Genomic DNA, 19,886 nt, shown 5'->3' with positions numbered 1-19,886 from the left:
CCACGCAAACTGCTAATTATAGACCAATATCCTTACTTAATGTAGACGTGAAAATATTTTCTAAAATCCTGGCTAACAGACTTCAAACGGTTCTTCCCTCACTAATAACGGATCAAGTTGGTTTCGTTCCGGGCAGGGAAGCCCGAGACAATACCATAAAAGCCATCAATATTCACCATATAATCAAGACTAAACTAAACAAAAAAGCTTTTTTCTGTCCCTGGACGCGGAGAAGGCATTTGACAGGAAAGCCTGGGACTATATGTATGCGGTCTTACGTCACATTGGCCTTGGACCACAATTACTCAATTTTATCCAATTCCTCTATCGACATCCCTCAGTAAAAATTAGAGTCAACCGTACCCTGTCGAATGCCTTCTCCATCGGAAACGGGACAAGACAGGGATGCCCCCTGTCTCCGGTCCTATTTATACTGACGCTTGAGCCCCTACTTAACTGCATAAGACAAAATCCTGACATTACAGGGGTCAATACAGGTGGCAGGGACAGCAAAATAGCCATCTACGCGGATCATATCTTGATGTTCCTTTCGAACCCACATTACTACCCTCCCAGTTCTTCTATCAGAATTTCGCAAATTCTATCAAGAGGCACTTTATTACACATCTGGTGGGAATGTCCCAGCATTCAACCATATTGGAAAGATGTCCACAATCTTATACAAAAGATCACTACCTATGATCTACCTTTCACTCCGGCCCAATTTCTTTTACATCATACTACTGTACATAATACATCTTACAGAAAATCATTAACCATTCATCTTATCAACGCAGCAAAACAATGTGTTCCACTATTGTGGAAATCCCAAACTAGTCCTTCCACGAAAGATTGGATACTGAAAGTCCAAAAGATAGCTGAAATGGAAGAGCTGATACATATTTCCAACGACACCCCTCAGAAATTTAACCAAAAATGGGCCTGTTGGAAACACTTCGAATCCACTTCTGACTGTAGAGATATTATTTTAGGACGTGCCTGAACACCTCTTGCATCTTTTCCCCGGTAATAACTCATACCCTACAATTACAGCCCCTCACTGTGCTCTTTCCTGAAGTTAATGATATGATTCAACCCCACTGAGCATTAAGCATGGTTAACTGACAAATTTCTTTGTCCCCTTCCTTTTCCCTTTATCCTCTTCTCACCCTACTTTCCTCTTTCTGTTACCCCCACCCCAGTTCCCCAACCCACCCCATCCCACCCTACATTCCCCCCCCCCCTCCCTTCCCTCTTCGACCTTTGCATAAGAATATGTGAATTTTACTTACGATTGACTATTCTTTCCTTGTATAATCAACGCCATGTACTGACAATATGTAAAAGGATCGATAAGCTGAAGCTTACTAGCTTAGCTAGAGATGTATTTCACAAGAGAACTGTAATGAATGAAGACCTCACAATAGCATACATGACTCTTCTCCTTTATCCCCTCATTCATCCTTGTTCATGTCACGGATGTAGGGGATATAGTCCGACCTGCAACGCTCTTGAGATCATCTCCTCTACATCTCTGTTTTCTATTCGAAGAGGCCAGAAGTCCCATTAGTATCATCATCAACCTCTACAGGAGGTCCTCTCCAGCCTAGATAACAAAAAACGAAAGTATCCCCAGAGTGGGGTTTTTTAACAGCGTAAATTACCTGTGGAGGCTAGTTTATGTATATATGGAAATAAATACTGACATGTGGCAAAAAAATAATAATACAAATGTTTATTAGTAAAAAAGAGGATTGAACAGGTGACACAGTGGTCAGGGACTGAGCTCCACTAAGTGAATAAAAATATATGATATTACATGGATAAACAGAATACAATTATAATGCCTAGACCATAATACCACTGTAGATACAGTAAAAAATAGATAATGTGGACCCTTTACGCGTTTCGACCCTCTCGGGGGTCTTCTTCAGAAGGTTTTTATCTATTGTAAAAGAAGGAAGACAAACATAAATACATATCCATACATGGTGAACTGTACTGTACTAGAAATAATCTGCTGTAAGCAGAATATACACCAAACATTGCATGGTTACATAATTAACAGTCAATTGGTATACATTGCATAATAGATACCTATATCATTCACGTAGGAGATCCTCTTTGAAAGACAGAAATAAGCTCCGCCATTTCTCCCATATCCTTCACAGATGCGCCAAACTTGCATAGTTGAAGTTGGTCGCTATGCTCTATTTATTCTGTTTATTTGCAGATAAAAGGTCTTTTCTGTCCCATGACAGTATAAGTATCTGAGGGGTTTGATTGTAAAGCTCATCATTTCTAATCAACTACTATCCCCATTATATTGCCCCTTTTTGGCTCTGCTACATAACGTGCACTTACTTGATATTAACCACAGGTATATATATATACCACCTTTTTCCACACTTACTTTTGTTACGCTGGGGCACGTTGGACTCCAGAACATGGTGTATTTTTATTTTATTTTTCACCATCTTACTTTCATCACCAGTCATGCTGGGGTATTAGATTTTGCACATGCTGTGTCTTTATTTCACTTATTTTCTTCTTTGTCATCTGGCGTTGTCTGTCGTTGCTGACTCATCACTGGGCACTTACAATGATCTTTAGCTTTTATTATCATCTGCTTAAACTCTAATCGTGTATGGCATGCTACACTCAAGTAGTATGGCTTACCTCTATACTTATATACCCGTCATATTACATGTGGGTATATTTTCTGTCCCCCTATACAGGGGGGACAGCCCCTGAATAGGGATTTTTCATATATATATATATATATATACATCCTTATATCTTCTTTTGTTTTTATTGTAGGTTGTCCCCCTCCCGACTTCTGTCTACCTATACCTATACCCTCCTCCACTATTTTATATTGGAGGTAGCAATAGCGATGTGATCCCCTGTAAGTCATTTATCCCTTGAACTCCGTTCCCTTGCTCTCCCTTTTCGGTAGAGCATAGCGACCAACTTCAACTATGCAAGTTTGGCGCATCTGTGAAGGATATGGGAGAAATGGCGGAGCTTATTTCTGTCTTTCAAAGAGGATCTCCTACGTGAATGATATAGGTATCTATTATGCAATGTATACCAATTGACTGTTAATTATGTAACCATGCAATGTTTGGTGTATATTCTGCTTACAGCAGATTATTTCTAGTACAGTACAGTGCACCATGTATGGATATGTATTTATGTTTGTCTTCCCTCTTTTACAATAGATAAAAACCTTCTGAAGAAGACCCCCGAGAGGGTCGAAACGCGTAAAGGGTCCACATTATCTATTTTTTACTGTATCTACAGTGGTATTATGGTCTAGGCATTATAATTGTATTCTGTTTATCCATGTAATATCATATATTTTTATTCACTTAGTGGAGCTCAGTCCCTGACCACTGTGTCACCTGTTCAATCCTCTTTTTTACTAATAAACATTTGTATTATTATTTTTTTGCCACATGTCAGTATTTATTTCCATATATACATAAACTAGCCTCCACAGGTAATTTACGCTGTTAAAAAACCCCACTCTGGGGATACTTTCGTTTTTTGTTTTCAACATACCAGGGGTGATCAGCGCCCTCTGACCCTGCATTGGGGTGTTACCGTCCATTTTTTCTAGTCTTCTAAAACCCGGGTGGTTAAACACCCTTCCCCATTCGGTAACATACAGAGGTCTGGGCCATGAGCTCTACTTGGTTTAGTACTACCGTATATACTCGAGTATAGGCCGACCCGCATATAAGCCGAGGCCCCCAATTTACCCCCAAAAAAACTGGCAAACTTATTGACTCGTGTATAAGCCGAGGGTGAGACATGCCTGTCCATCCCTGTGTGTGTGTCCGTCCATCCCTGTGTGTCCGTCCATCCCTGTGTGTCCGTCCATCCATCCCTGTGTGTGTGTGTGTCCATCCATCCATCCATCCCTGTGTGTGTGTGTCTCCATCCATCCATCCATCCATCCCTGTGTGTGTGTGTCTCCATCCATCCATCCCTGTGTGTGTGTGTGTCTCCATCCATCCATCCCTGTGTGTGTGTGTGTCTCCATCCATCCATCCATCCATCCCTGTGTGTGTCTGTGTGTGTGTGTGTGTGTGTGTGTGTGTGTGTGTCCAGCCTACCTTTGTCCCGAGCCTCCGTCCCGTGCCTTGCCTCCTTGCCGTGCCGTGACTTGCCTCCTTGCATCCGTCCCGTGTCGTGCCGTGCCTTGCCGCCGCCGTCCCGTCCCGTCCCGTCCCGTGCCGTGCCTTCCCTTGCCTCCGTCCCGTGCCCTCTTCGTCGGCGGCCATTGTAAATTTTAAAAGCAGCGCCGCCGCCTTCGCCTGTGATAGGCGGAACACTGAATTTCCCAGCAGCCTGTGTTCCGCCTATCACAGACGTCGTATCATCCTCGTCCGTAGTACGAGGATGATACGATGTCCGTGATAGGCGGAACACAGGCTGCTGGGAAATTCAGTGTTCCGCCTATCACAGGCGAAGGCGGAGCCGGAGGCGCGGCTTTTGAATAGAATGGCCGCTGTCTGTCTGCTCGACACGCTGATCGAGCGGGCAGACAGCGATGACTCGAGTATAAGCCGAGGGGGGCACTTTCAGCCTCAAAAAAGAGGCTGAAAATCTCGGCTTATACTCGAGTATATACGGTATTTGAATTTGGCACTTTTCGGCTATTGTCGATTGTCTTTTGTCTTTTATTGTCAACATGAATAGCTTCCAAGGCGATAATTGGAACAATCTTGGTTTGGGCCTTAGATATAGCCCCCCAAGGCACCTATAAAGTTAACATATCACACACGTGCAAATGTTCACATTTACATAGGTGCTCCACTAATTCCCTAAATAGGATGATTATATTGATTATCCTTATTTGCTCCTCTCTGCGCCTGATGGGAGTATATGTGCATATATGTGATACAGTAACGTAGTATGTATATATGGCCTCACCATCCGATAACCAGCTTGCCATATTCTGTATACCAACCAGTAGATGATTTTCTTATGTATACCCAGTTTACCTGTAAATGATATATTCATTATGAAATGTTTTTGTGCTATTTTTATATTTATTTTTACTCCTGACATGTTGCTATTAAATGTATCAAAATGTCCTTTTATATATTTTTCTATACACTCTATGACGGATAAGCTTGTGTGCATTTCCCCTCTTTCTCCATCAGATAGTGCCATTCGAGCATACTTGTTCCTTTCGCTGCACATAGGGTGGACTGCTTGGGTATGGCTTCACGACCAGAAGAGGGGAGCGGCATTGGCGCGCGCACTCCTCTCCCCGTTCGTCCCGGGGCTTGAGCGGGTAGGTACCACCCGTCCCCCCGGGACAATGCATCTGGTCGGCGGCATTCCGGAACAGTAACGGACGCGGCACCTCACTGCGCACGTGTGTTGCACGCGTGCGACGTGACGTGCCGACGTCACGCCGGTGCGACACTACTGTGTACCTTCCCGCCATGTTGGGAAGGTCACTTCCGGAACGCCGAGGGGACCACATCCGGTCGGCCAATATGGCGACCAAATGAGGCTATGGTTAGACAGGTGGAGTTCCTAATTTGATTCAGCTAATTGAACGACACATGGGATATTTATATCCCACCTCCTTACACTGGCAATTCACTTTGCTTACTATAGGATAGCATTAGCACTGACTTTAGGTGCAGGGTAAGTCACTGGATTATTTTACTGAATGCTTTACTACTCTCCTTACTGCCTATATATAGCTCTGCTTGCAGGAGTTTAATACTATCTCTTGTTTATTTGCAGATAAAAGGTCTTTTCTGTCCTATGACAGTATAAGTATCTGAGGGGTTTGATTGGAAAGCTCATTATTTCTAATCAACCTATATGGCGACCAAATGAGGCTATGGTTAGACAGGTGGAGTTCCTAATTTGATTCAGCTAATTGAACGACACATGATTTATATCCCACCTCCTCACACTGGCAATTCACTCTGCTTACTACAGGATAGCATTAGCACTGACTTTAGGTGCAGGGTAAGTCACTGGATTATTTTACTGAATGCTTTACTACTCTCCTTACTGCCTATATATAGCTCTGCTTGCAGGAGTTTAATACTATCTCTTGTTTATTTGCAGATAAAAGGTCTTTTCTGTCCCATGACAGTATAAGTATCTGAGGGGTTTGATTGTAAAGCTCATCATTTCTAATCAACTACTATCCCCATTATATTTGCCCCTTTTTGGCTCTGCTACATAACGTGCACTTACTTGATATTAACCACAGGTATATATATATACCACCTTTTTCCACACTTACTTTTGTTACGCTGGGGCACGTTGGACTCCAGAACATGGTGTATTTTTATTTTACTTTTCACCATCTTACTTTCATCACCAGTCATGCTGGGGTATTAGATTTTGCACATGCTGTGTCTTTATTTCACTTATTTTCTTCTTTGTCATCTGGCGTTGTCTGTCGTTGCTGACTCATCACTGGGCACTTACAATGATCTTTAGCTTTTATTATCATCTGCTTAAACTCTAATCGTGTATGGCATGCTACACTCAAGTAGTATGGCTTACCTCTATACTTATATACCCGTCATATTACATGTGGGTATATTTTCTGTCCCCCTATACAGGGGGGACAGCCCCTGAATAGGGATTTTTCATATATATATATATATATACATCCTTATATCTTCTTTTGTTTTTATTGTAGGTTGTCCCCCTCCCGACTTCTGTCTACCTATACCTATACCCTCCTCCACTATTTTATATTGGAGGTAGCAATAGCGATGTGATCCCCTGTAAGTCATTTATCCCTTGAACTCCGTTCCCTTGCTCTCCCTTTTCGGTAGAGCATAGCGACCAACTTCAACTATGCAAGTTTGGCGCATCTGTGAAGGATATGGGAGAAATGGCGGAGCTTATTTCTGTCTTTCAAAGAGGATCTCCTACGTGAATGATATAGGTATCTATTATGCAATGTATACCAATTGACTGTTAATTATGTAACCATGCAATGTTTGGTGTATATTCTGCTTACAGCAGATTATTTCTAGTACAGTACAGTGCACCATGTATGGATATGTATTTATGTTTGTCTTCCTTCTTTTACAATAGATAAAAACCTTCTGAAGAAGACCCCCGAGAGGGTCGAAACGCGTAAAGGGTCCACATTATCTATTTTTTACTGTATCTACAGTGGTATTATGGTCTAGGCATTATAATTGTATTCTGTTTATCCATGTAATATCATATATTTTTATTCACTTAGTGGAGCTCAGTCCCTGACCACTGTGTCACCTGTTCAATCCTCTTTTTTACTAATAAACATTTGTATTATTATTTTTTTGCCACATGTCAGTATTTATTTCCATATATACATAAACTAGCCTCCACAGGTAATTTACGCTGTTAAAAAACCCCACTCTGGGGATACTTTCGTTTTTTGTTTTCAACATACCAGGGGTGATCAGCGCCCTCTGACCCTGCATTGGGGTGTTACCGTCCATTTTTTCTACTCTCCAGCCTAGATAACCACTCTTCAGTAATGCATATGAAACCTTACTATACCAATATATAACAAATTAATGATGATGTACAATTTGTTACTTTGAACATGTTGTTGATTTCAGTTTATGTTTACAAATTGATTTGTAAGTGAATATGTATGCTACCCTATTTGTTCCAATAAAATCTTTGGAAAAAAAAATACAAAAAATAAAAAATAAAAGATAAAACCCTGACTGATTTTTCCAAGGCCTTAGGCCTCAAGGTCAATTTTGTCAAATCTCACGCCCTTAATATTTCACTCCCGAGGCTTATCCTTATCCTTATCCCCCTGCTTCGATGAGGACACTGAACATTGAAGCTCGGGGATAGGGATGAGGACACTGAACATTGAAGCACGGGGATAAGGATGAGGACACTGAACATTGAAGCCCGGAGATAGGGATGATGACACTGAACATTGAAGCCCGGGGATAGGGATGAGGACACTGAACATTGAAGCACAGGGATAAGGATGAGGACACTGAACATTGAAGCACAGGGATAAGGATGAGGACACTGAACATTGAAGCATGTAGCTCAGGATAGGCACTACAAGTCCCAGCGATGCAGAACCTAACACGGCATGTAGCTCAGCATTGTTGGTAAATAATGATACTAGGTAACAAGGGAAGTATTAGTGTTGTAACGCACGGCCCAGTGTTTGTGTTGTCTGTAACGTCACTTCCGTAACAGTATGTGATGGTTTTGCTGAACAGTATTGGCGAAACTATGTTGGAAGGTACGGCGCGAGTGTTTGGAACGCTATGCGCATGCGCAGTACGCAATTCTGGTGGCAACGTCACTTCCGTAGCATTCTGCGATAGGCAGCAAAATATGACACTACAACGGAGCCACACCGGAAGTGATGGGGTTACAATACAACACCGCCACCGGGTGTGCCAAGATGGCCGCCAGCTCTGGAGCTAGGCCGAAGCCGCAGCCTTTCCTAAGGCCAGCCACGGACTGCTCCCCGGATCGCATGGTGCGGACCGACTAATCGATAATGAAAATCGTTGACAACGATTTTCATTATCGATTATTATCGATGATGTCGATTAATCGTTTCAGACCTAGTTGTTGGCCTTGGATTTCTAGGTCTTTTCTATATACACCTCAATCTAGGGTGTGGTGCCTGTTTGTTTTGTGCTTTTTCTCCTTGTTTTCAGACTCTTTTTTTATCTAGATTCTGACTATTTTCTATTTTTAATCATTTTATTTTTCAGTCTTACTCAATATATTTTCTGTGGTTGGGTATTTCACTAGGAAGATTTGGAGCTTATGTTTACAATAATTTGCACTTTATAATTCTGATTCACTTCGGATATAGGCACATGCACTTTGTATGTTTGATTTAATCTGTTACACATTTGCACTTTAGGAGTAGATTTGCTTATACGTGAGGGTGAGATGTTGCTGGATGAGTTCACATGCACCAACATCTATGCGATTTCTGGCATAAGTTGCATGGGAGCACCATATCACATATTTCTATATATTTTTGCACATAAGCACCTTTTGGAAGCTGAGGTCTAGGTCCCTCTGATACAAGTGTGTATTATTTCTGGACCAGACCACACACAAGATTATCTATGTGATTTTATTGTTAAAGTCGCATAGGGGTTCACATTGGTTAAATCACATAGAGCTCCTGGCGCCCAGCAGTCTTTGGGATTATTGAACCTTGTCCCTGATAGAGGCTAATATTCCCATTAGTGTGGGAATAGGATATCTGATATAGGCCTTTGAGATATAGAGCGCATTTTATGAGATTACTGGTATTTTTAGGGACTATACAAATACTCACTTTGTATCTCTACTCTATACTTTATCTAATTTTTACTTAATCATAGGTAGCGCCAGATACCCCGGTTATTAGGTTATAATATTGTGAAAACCCTGTTTGGGGATTTTCTTTGGTGGGGGGCTGCAACCTGACTAGTCCTTACCGTACGGACATTTTCTATCCGTGAAAAATTTTTATTCCACCCATTTTCCCCTCTACCTGTGAATAAGTAGCGTGGTTTCCCTCAGAATTTATAACACTGGATATCCAGAATACCTACAAAGACCCAGCTAGTAGGTTTATCATACTCCAAGGTTCTCTACACTGTAAACAAATTACTTTTGCTAATGTCTATGCCCCCAACGATTCTCAGGCATTCTTTTTCAGAAACTTCTTTCAAACCTAAGATAAATACAATTCCCCTCACGTTATCCTTGCCGGAGACTTTAAATTTAGTGGCACACTCATCCCTCGATAGGAGCAAGCCAGGCGTGACCACTAATGCCTTCCCCAAATCTCTAAAATCTAGCCTACATTTGCACACTCTGGTTGACGCATGGAGGGCCCATAACACAGGCGCCAGGGAATATACATACTATTCCCACCCCCATGACCGTTACTCCAGACTGGATTACTTATTTTGCTCCCCTATCCTTCTAGCCAATTCCACCTCCACTGTCATTCATTCCTGTCCTTGGTCAGACCACCAGATGGTCTCCCTAGACGTCTCCCATATTGGCTTAAAGCCCTCCGTGGCCAGCTGGAGACTAAACTAGGCCCTCTTATCAGACCCAGTGGTGCTCCCTCACATAGCTAAACACATAGACTGATATTTCACCATCAACAAAACTGATGACATCTCCCCGGCCACGCTTTGGGCAGCCCACGAGGTGGTGGTGCGGGGTCACCTTATTCAATTAGCTGCCGAAAGAAAGGACTTATAGACATAACCAGCCTTACTACTGACCTCAACAAATTATACCATTTACACTCTAAAGCCGCATACACACGTAGCCGTCTGTCCGACGTACTTAGTCTGGTGGACTTCCCGCCAGACTGTCCGTCGGACTTTCCGAACGGGCTACTTGCCCACACAGCACTTTTTCAGCGGACTAATACGGCATATTAAGTCCGCCGTACTACCCGCCCTACTTTTGAAATGAACGGACTCGACCACACACGCGGAGGAAAGTCCGCTCATTTCGAGCGCGTCTCCAGGTAGGCGGGGCCCGCGAAGGAGACGTCGCGGGCCCCGCCGCCTGGTATGGACTTAAAGGGGAACCCCAACGTCGATTAAAAAAATCGGCGTGGGGGTCCCCCCAGGTCCACATCAGACCCTTGTCCGAGCACGCTACCCGGCCGGCCAGGAAAGGGGGGGGGGGGGGACGAGCGATCGCCACCCCCCCAAGCCGTACCAGGCCGCGTGCCCTCAACATGGAGGGTGCCTTGGGGAAGGGGGGCCGCCCCCCCAAAGCACCTTGTCCCCATGTTGATGAGGACAAGGGCCTCTTCCCGACAACCCTGGCCGTTGGTTGTCGGGGTCTGCGGGTGGGGGACTTATCGGAATCCGGGAGCCCCCTTTAATAAGGGGGCCCGGATACCGGCCCCCCACCCTATGTGAATGAGTATGGGGTACAATGTACCCCTACCCATTCACCTGTAAAATAAAGTACAAAAAAACACACAACACACAAGATAAAATAGTTTATTGCACAGCTCCGGGGGTCTGCCATCTTCGGGCGTCTTCTCGCCGGACTCCTCCGCTATCTTCTTGTAGCTCTTTTACTAGCGGAGGAGCCCGGCTTTCTTCCTCGCCACCGGCCTCTTCTTCCGACTTCGGGGGTCTTGTCCCCCTCTTCGGTTCTTCGTCCCGGTCTTCTGTCGCCGCCACCTTCCGTTCTTCTTCTCGCCTGTAAAAGAGCTAGAAGAAGGTGCGGTGGCCCGGCAGAAGAACCGAAGAGAGGGACAAGACCCCCGAAGTCGGAAGAAGAGGTCGGCGGCAAGGAAGAAAGCCGGGCTCCTCCGCTAGTAAAAGAGCTACAAGAAGATAGCGGAGGAGTCCGGCGAGAAAACCCCCGAAGACGGAAGACCCCCGGAGCTGTGCAATAAACTATTTTATCCTGTGTGTTGTGTTTTTTTGTACTTTATTTTACAGGTGAATGGGTAGGGGTACATTGTACCCCATACTCATTCACATAGGGTGGGGGGCCGGTATCCGGGGACCCCTTATTAAAGGGGGCTCCCGGATTCCGATAAACCCCCCGTCCGCAGACCCCGACAACCAACGGCCAGGGTTGTCGGGAAGAGGCCTTTGTCCTCATCAACATGGGGACAAGGTGCTTTGGGGTGGGGGGGCCGCGCGGCCCCCCCTTCCCCAAGGCACCCCCCATGTTGAGGGCACGCAGCCTGGTACAGCTCGGGGGGGGGGGGGGCGCTCGCTCATACCCCCCTTTGCTGGCCGGCTGGGTAGCGTGCTCGGACAAGGGTCTGATGTGGACCTGGGGGGACCCCCACGCCGATTTTGTTTGGCGTTGGGGTCTCCTTTAAGTCCATACCAGGCGCCGGGCCGGCGACGTCTGCTTCACGGGCCCCGCCTACCCGGAGACCCGTTCGAAATGAGCGGACTTTTCTCTGGGCGGGAAAAGTCCGCTCATTTCAAAAGTACGGCGGACTGGCATACACACGGCCGGATTGTCCGCCGAAATGCGAGTCCGGCGGGAAGATTGGAGTGTAAAACTACATTCTAAGTCTGCTGTACTTTCGGGTCAAAAAAGTATGCCGGAGGCTACACACGGGGGGATTGTTTGGCGGACTTCAGTTTGCCGGACTTTTCCACCCGCTTGTTTGATCGTGTGTACGCGGCATAAGAATAACTCCCCAGACATACTCAAAAATACCAATACCCTTAGACTCGACCTAGATAAGATCCTTTCGGACCAGACGGAGTAGGCATTGCGGTGGTCTAAGGCCAAGTTCCTCCTCCACAGCAATTCAGCCTCAGCAATGTTCGCAAGGAAGCTCAACCATTCCCTCCAACCCTCACACACGCATAAATTTACGAACCATTACGGAAACATGGTCTCTCACCCCCCCGGAAATTCTAAAAATGTTCACTAAATTCTATTCTGATTTACTTCCCCCCCCCCCCCCCCCGGCCTCTCCCTCGAACCCGACCCTTAGCACCTGGTTAAATAATCATCACCCTCTCACTCTAGAGCAAATTTCGGAACTGAACGCTCCTTGCTCGTACCTTGAAATAATTAATGTTGTCAAGTCCCTGAAACCTTCTAAGACCCCTGGGCTGGACAGTTATTCTGTTCCCTATTTTAAAAAATTCCTAGGCACCCCGATTCCACACTTACAATCACTATTTAACTATGTCCTCAAAGATAATAAATTCCAAGACGACATGCTTCTGGCAAACATGTCCCTGATCCCGAAACCCAATAAGGACCACTCCCTCCCCCAGAACTACAGACCAATCTCTGTCAGTAATACAGACCTGAAGATCTCCGGCCGCATCTTAGACTGTCAAACATTATCACCTCCCTAATTTTCCCAGACCAGACAGGATTTATCCCCTCCAGACAAATCACTGACAACATTAGACTCACATCCAACATAATCCAAGACGCTGACCTACATTCCCGTAAGGGCCTCCTGCTGAGCCTGGATATACACAAGGCCTTTGATAGTGTCCTATGGCCCTTCCTGTTACAGATTCTGGCAAAATTTGGTTTCTCATGGGCCCTTTGTCCTTGGGTTCCGGGCATTATACCACCATCCCCGGACTCGAATTTCCCAGGATGCAACTCAGAATACTTCACTTTAGGCAGAGGTACAAGACAGGGATGTCACCTCTTGTTTCCCTTGCCATTGAACCTCTCGCCCAAGCTATCCGCTTACATAATATCAAGGGATATACAGTGCTAAGGGGGAACACGAGTTTAAATTAAGCCTATATGCTGACGATGTTCTTATGTTTCTGTCAGACCCCATTATTTCTATCCCTAACCTCATAAGTCACCCTCCATATGTTCCATGAACTCTCAGGCCTAGGGGTTAACCTTTCAAAATGCTCAGCCCTGTCAATATATCTCCCCCAAAGCACTACTGCCCCGATCTAATCCAACTTCGGTTTCTCCACAGATGGGCAGACGTTAACCTACCTTGGAATTAAACTGGCCCCATCCCTACATAAACTTTACTGTGCCAATTACCCCCCTGCATTTACTCGTATCAGACAGCTACTACACTCCTGGTGCTCTTTCCACATTACGTTCCTGGGCAGGATACAAGTGGTGAAAATGTCCATACTTCCCAAACTTTTATTCAGTTTTAGAGCCCTTCCCAATTATGTGTCCAAACAGATTGAACAGCTACAGCGTGACGTGAAGAAATTTGTCTGGCATAATAAAAAACCCGCCTGGACAAACAGATGCTGTATAGTTTGTGACCCTCGGGTGGCGTGGGCCTACCTAACCTGGCTGTACTATATTTTAGCTAGACTCCTGCAACTCGGCCAATGGCATACCTCCCCACACAGTATACCCTGGTTCCACTTTGAATGGGCCTCAATTGCCCCCTTCTATCTATCCGCCCTAAGGATATTTCTATCTGGAACGCTGTGGTTGGTCAATCCCTGCACTTGTGGTGCCTTTATAAACATAGATTCTCCCTTCACCCAGCCCACCCGAAGTTGGCCTCGTTCATGGGCGACCCCTCCTTCCCAGCAGCGTTCAAGGCCAAATACCTCTACCCTGTGGGTGGCGGGGGGGGGGGGGGGGGGGGGTCAGTGATCCGCTCCTTCCTATCCCTAGAATCTCCCCACTCCCTTCCCAGATTGGAGTTTTATAAATACCGACAAATCAGACATTTCTATGACACACACTACTCCAGGTACAAGGCCAACCCCCTCACTAGCTCTGAAGACCTGTGTGGACCCCCCTCTAGGGATAGGGGTATAATCTCCCTATTGTATAGCCTACCTGTCAAATCCTCAGCAATAATTCAATGGGAGGCAGAGATGGGTGAGGTGGCCTCCCCTGAGGAGTGGACGCTACAAATCTCAAACATGCAAAGTCTGTAGCTGTGAAAGAAACAGTAACCCAGGGGTCCCTTGGGACCAAATCCTTAAACGCATGGCAGCCATCCAGCTAATGGAAAAGGTGTTTCACACAATTACGGAAACAATACCCACGATGAGTTGAAATGGAAATCCTGGCCCCTCTCCCCTTCCCCTACGTGGGTTCCTCCATATCATGATGCTCAACTACCTGCACCTCCCTACTGATTCACCCGTAGCTCTCTTTACTTTGTTTATGAGTTTTTTTTTCTGTTTGTTATACTAGCCTATGGACTGCCTGTATTTGTGAACTTGTACAGGTGGGCGTCGAGTGGCGGGATACTTTGCTCCTCAAGCTTAGGGGAGATTTTTCTCTTCTAACACTCTCCTCACTTGACCCCCACCTGGTTGCCACCACCGATTATACTTTGTATTTGTGCTAGTTCTACAGGTATTTGTATTCCTTATTATACTATATCCAATGCATCTCCTTGTTGTACTTGCTGAATTTCTTCAATAAAATCGTCTATTTAAAAAAAAAAATTACTTTTTTGCACCATACAGGAAAGGGACTATAAAAAAAAAAACAAAAAAAAAAAAAAAAAAAAAACACAATAAAATTATAGCAGCAGATATAAAAAGTTCTTCAAATATAGTATACACTACAAGTTTTGCATCCATATATTTTGCATATGTATATATTACACAAAAGCAGAATTTAGAAAAATGTAAGGTTTACCTCTGGTGCACGATAAGAAATGCACCTCAGCATCCAATCTATAGCAGGAGAGTAGAGTGTGAGGTATACAGGAATTTCCACAGCTTGAATCACCAGCTGATTCTGCACAACATCACTGTGAATCTGAAATAGGTGGATAACAGCACAACAGCGTTAGAACAAATTTAGGAAAGAAAAGCCACTTAACCTCTTTTTGAGTCACAGATTTGATGATAGCTTTCACTCTCCAGAAATATTATAATTAACAATTTTTATTTTTTTTATTTATTTTTCCCTCAAAAGTAAAACAGGGTATTCATCATGGGTATTAAAAGACTTGAGTATATCAATGAATCAGTAATACAAGACTTGGGTATATCAATGAATCAATATTATACAGCAAACACTTAAACATTGCAACAATGTAATAATGATAATGAAGTGTCACCAGCACACCAGGATCTCCAAAAATGGGTCCAAAATTTTAATCACATAGTATCAAAAAAAGAAATAGAAGCAATGTTTGGAGCCATGTCGCTTCTATTTATTTTTTGATACTATGATTAAAACTGTGGACCTACTTTTGGAGATCCTGTTGTGCTTGTGACACTTCCTTCTCATGACTGCAGTCAGTTCCAGCTGTTGGTCATTTCAGCACCCAATTTAAGATGCAGCCGTTTGTGCAGGAACATGTTTGTGGTGAGTATTGCATTAAAGGTTCAACAATCAACAGATCTCATCAGCCATAGGTCCAATAACATATATATTGATCTACAGATAACCCCCAAAATGGGTAACAAGAGAGCATGAATTGCTCCAAAAATGAAACTACAAAAACATTACCAAACAAACCGAATGAAAGTGAGAAAAAGAAAGAAAAGGAAGGAAACGAGGAGGAAGTGTAACCAAAAGGAAAAGGGAAAAGAGAACCGCCCACTCCCAGGGACATGTGCCACTAGTCAAAAGGTTAGGAGTAATGGGACTAAACACAAGAGGTCCTCCTGTAGGTGCCAAGACTCCCAAACCACATTATGTCTGTCCACCGCATCAGTTAGGTGTGCTGTAAGATTGCATAAGCACCACATCCTAAAGGTGGAGCTCTGAAGAGAAAATTAAAAGTCAGCAGCTGCAAAACTGTAGCTGCTGACTTAATAGCCAGTCCCACGATTCAGCGGTGTGCTCACTCCAGTCGTGTTCTTCCTGTGTCGTCCCTCGTCGGCATCTTCACAGCTGGGTGCCCATTGGGCATGTGCGAGCAGTGCTGCACTCTGACCGGTGCCTAAGTCTTCTGAGATTATTGATGTTTCCCAGAAGACTTTTTTTTTTTTTTGGGGGGGGGGGGGGGTAGAGAACTTCTGCCCTCCCCCTCAAAAGCTCAATTTCACAAACAGGAGTCAGGGAGGAGGTTGTAAAGCAGGACTGCCCCTTTTGGGTGGAGCTCTGCTTTAATCCTAGTGAAAAATTCCACTGAAGTAGGCCGCAAATGCAACTTTATTTTTTTAAACACGACTTAATTTTATTGAGTGTCTCATACATAAAGTTTGAATAAAGTAAACAAGTAATCTTAACAAAAAAACTAAACTTTTCATGCAAAAAGCAATAGCCTCTCACTACAAAAATGAAATACAATCACTGTGTGCATATTAAACAAAACCATTCCAATTCTGCTCTTGCTATTAGACCTCTTTCACACCGAGGGCATTTTGCAGGCGCTATTGCGTTAGAAATAGCACCTGCAATCCGCCCTTAAACTGCTGCTCCGTTGTCTCCAGTGTGAAAGCTGGCAGGACGACAAGAAAAGTCCTGCCAGCAGCTTATTTGGATTGGTGAAGGAGCAGTGTGTTTACCGCTCCTCCACCGCTGCTCCCCACTGAAATCAATGGGGCAGCGCGGCTATACCGCCAGCAAAATGCAGCTATTATGGCGTATTGCGGGCGGTTTAACCCTTTCTCGGCCACTAGCGGGGGGTAAAAGTGCCCTGCTAGCGGCCGAAATGCGCTGCAAACCTGACAGTAAAACTCTGCTAAAAATAGTGGTGTTTTACCGCTGGTGCTATGGGTGGATTGGTGTGAAAGTCGTCTTAAGGAACAAGATAGCAGTAAGCCCACATTCACATCGGGCTGTTTTGACATGCAATTTGACATGTCAAATTGCCGCCTATTGCTGGCAACGAATCGATGCAACACCGACTTTTCAGTGCCACAATGATACCTAAAAGTAGTTCCTTCACTACTTTTGGTGACTATGGGGCGATTTGAATAGACATCTGTGCATGAACCCGCATAGATGTCTGAAAATTTCTCCCAAAGTTGAACTGAGATGCCTGGTTTGAAATTGAAAAGCTGAACTCGGACAAATTCAAACCGGCCCTCAAGTGTGAATGTGGGCTTATGCAGAGAAGGATAGCACAAATTTAAATGGTAAACCTATGGCAACAATGACCCGGGTGCTTAGTGGTCAGCTCTATAAGCAGTGGCAGTGTGTGTTTCCATTATATTTTTGAATGGGAAACCATTGATGGGGACAAGGCTGTATAGTAAATATAAATCTAATTTTGTAATCTGACCCTCACGAACCCAATGGAACCCATCCATGGGCCCCAGATTAAAAACCCCTGCTCTAGGAGGTTGAATACTATGCAAATGTTTAAAAAAAAAAATATATAGGATCTGTGTACTCACCGTAAAATCCTTGTCTCTGAAGTTCATTGATGGACACAGCTCCTTTACGTTTTGACCTTAGGGTTATATTGCCACCTTCAGGAGAGTACTAGGCAGAACAGGTAAAACATGTAAAAACAGAAAAACTGCACACCACTGGCTCTAACCCCTCACTATGCCTCCCGCAGCTCAGTTCAATAAAAAGCAGTACAAATATAAATAGGAGGGATGGGTGCTGTGTCCGTCAATGAACTTCAGAGGGATTTTATGAGTACAAAAACCTTATTTTCTCCTTTGTTCATTGACGGACACAGTTCCTTTGAATCTTGACCTTAGGGACGTCCCCAAGCAGTGTCAAAAGACGAGGGGTGGAAACTGCAATAAATAAGTACACCCACAACAAAGAGGAACTCCTCAACAGCAAGGTTGCCAACTTAAACGGCCGCCAGCAAAACCTGCGGCCAACTGTTGCATTCAAAGATGCGTTCAGAACAACCTTGCAACTTAAATGAAAGTGTGAATTGCCACCTTACACAGCCGCCTGCAAAACCTTGTGGCCAAAGCAAGTATCCGAAGGTGCGCCCACGTCAACTTCATAAAATTTTGTGAATGTGTGAACGGATGACCAATTTGTGGCCTTACACACCTGGGGAACAGACGCTTGATGTCAGAAAGCCCAGGAGGTTCGAATCGCCCTGGTGGAATGTGCCGTGACAGGAAAGGGTGGCAACCACCCCTTTAAGATAAAAGCCTGAGCCATGATCTGTGTGATCCGAGAGATGGTGGTCGATGAGACCACCAGACCCTTTTTTGGACCAGCCACAGAGAGTCTGACCTCCGGAAAGGAGCTGTAGCAGACAGATACACCCATTATCCTTGAGGAGAACCAGGTAGGGAGACTTGTGCTACACGGACACCAATTCAGAAACTCTCCTGGCAGATGTAATTGCCACTAGAAAGACTACTTTCTGAAAGCATCAACAAGGGAATCTCCCTAATATTTTCAAACAGTGGTTTCTGAAGAACCAATAGCACCAAATTCAGATCCCATGGAAGCAGTGGTGGTTGAACCGGTGGGGCTACGTGTCGAGCCCCTTGCACAAATGTACTCAGCAATGAGTGAGTCGCCAAAGGACGTTGAAATTAGACAGCCAAGGCTGATATCTGCCCCTTGATGGTGCTTAAGGCAAGTTTCTGATCCACTCATCGCTGCAAAAAAACAGCAGGATCCTGGAAACTGAGTATGTGTGCGGACGCCTCACACATGGAGATGTAGGCCTTCCATGTACGATGATAAATATTCTGTTAAGAGGACTTCCGTGCTCTCTGCATAGTGGAAATTACAGAGTTTGACAGATCTTGGTCCCTTAGCACCTGGCTTTCAACAGCCATGCCGTTAAAACCAGTGATGGTAAAGCAGGATGAAGCAGAACCCAGGGGTCTCTTGTCCTGGAGAAAAATCTTTGCACCTTCCGATTGAGCTGAGAGGCCAAGAGATCCACATCTGGTGTGCCCCACCTTAGGCAAAAGAGCCGGAATATATCCGGATGCAACAACCATTCCCCTTGGTCCAGCATCTGACGACTTAGTTAGTTCGCCTAGCAGTTTTCTGTGCCCAGAAATGTAAACGGCCATCAGGGCCGGCACATGCCGCTCTGCCCACTGTAGGACGTGAGCGACCTCCCGTGCTAAAGCAGAGCTCCTTGTTCCTCCATGATGGTTGACATAAGCCACTGCTGTGGTATTGTCTGACTGGACGCCCCTGCAGCCTCTTTGACCATGTGGAGAGGCACAGCCCGATTGTCCGAAGCTTGAGCACATTGATCGGCAGGTGGGATTCCTCCCGCATCCAACGGCCATGGGTCCACTGTACTCCCAAAACTCCCCATCAGCCGGCCAGGCTGGCATCCATTGTGATCACCGTCCAATGGAGAGGAAGGAACGATTTTTCGGACAGAAGACCTCAGCCACCAGAGCTGGGAAACCCTGACTAACTGGCTCACCCGAATTTGACAATCCAGGGATAACAGATTTGTCCAATTTCCTATCTTTCTGCAAGACTCGAGTGTGAAATTGAGAGTATGGTACCGCCTCGAAAGTGGCCACCATGAGACCCAGGACTCGCATGCA

The 19,886-nt window shown here is 44.9% G+C and overlaps 1 protein-coding gene and 3 long non-coding RNA genes across 11 annotated transcripts in view; 2 read left to right on the top strand and 2 right to left on the bottom strand.

Annotated features, from left to right (window-relative positions):
* Nucleotides 1-19,886, bottom strand: part of VPS35L (VPS35 endosomal protein sorting factor like) — a 1,440,208-nt gene that overhangs the window by 928,788 nt on the left and 491,534 nt on the right. For all 7 annotated transcript variants that reach the window (XM_077448861.1, XM_077448865.1, XM_077448864.1 and 4 more), the window contains one exon: nt 15,118-15,240. In XM_077448861.1, the coding sequence (XP_077304987.1) occupies nt 15,118-15,240 (123 nt within the window). The remainder of the gene's footprint in view (nt 1-15,117; nt 15,241-19,886) is intronic.
* Nucleotides 1,721-2,201, bottom strand: LOC143925486 (uncharacterized). Its single transcript, XR_013262003.1, has 2 exons — nt 2,098-2,201; nt 1,721-1,945 (listed from the first exon to the last, which is right to left on the bottom strand). It is a non-coding gene; the product is annotated as an uncharacterized LOC143925486 (long non-coding RNA).
* Nucleotides 2,236-3,449, top strand: LOC143925485 (uncharacterized). The gene is made up of 3 exons (XR_013262002.1): nt 2,236-2,380; nt 2,821-3,072; nt 3,225-3,449. It is a non-coding gene; the product is annotated as an uncharacterized LOC143925485 (long non-coding RNA).
* Nucleotides 5,407-7,323, top strand: LOC143925484 (uncharacterized). 2 transcript variants are annotated; one of them, XR_013262001.1, is made up of 3 exons: nt 5,407-6,006; nt 6,695-6,946; nt 7,099-7,323. It is a non-coding gene; the product is annotated as an uncharacterized LOC143925484 (long non-coding RNA). The 2 variants fall into 2 exon arrangements; XR_013262000.1 differs by lacking the exon at nt 5,407-6,006 and adding an exon at nt 6,205-6,256.

Source organism: Lithobates pipiens, unplaced genomic scaffold (assembly GCF_037356315.1).
Source record: "Lithobates pipiens isolate NorthernLeopardFrog02 unplaced genomic scaffold, aLitPip1_a1.2 Scaffold_22, whole genome shotgun sequence".
NCBI classification, from domain to species: Eukaryota; Metazoa; Chordata; class Amphibia; order Anura; family Ranidae; genus Lithobates; species Lithobates pipiens.
Note: the sequence above shows the minus strand (reverse complement) of the source record. Positions and strands in the feature narration are given on the sequence as shown.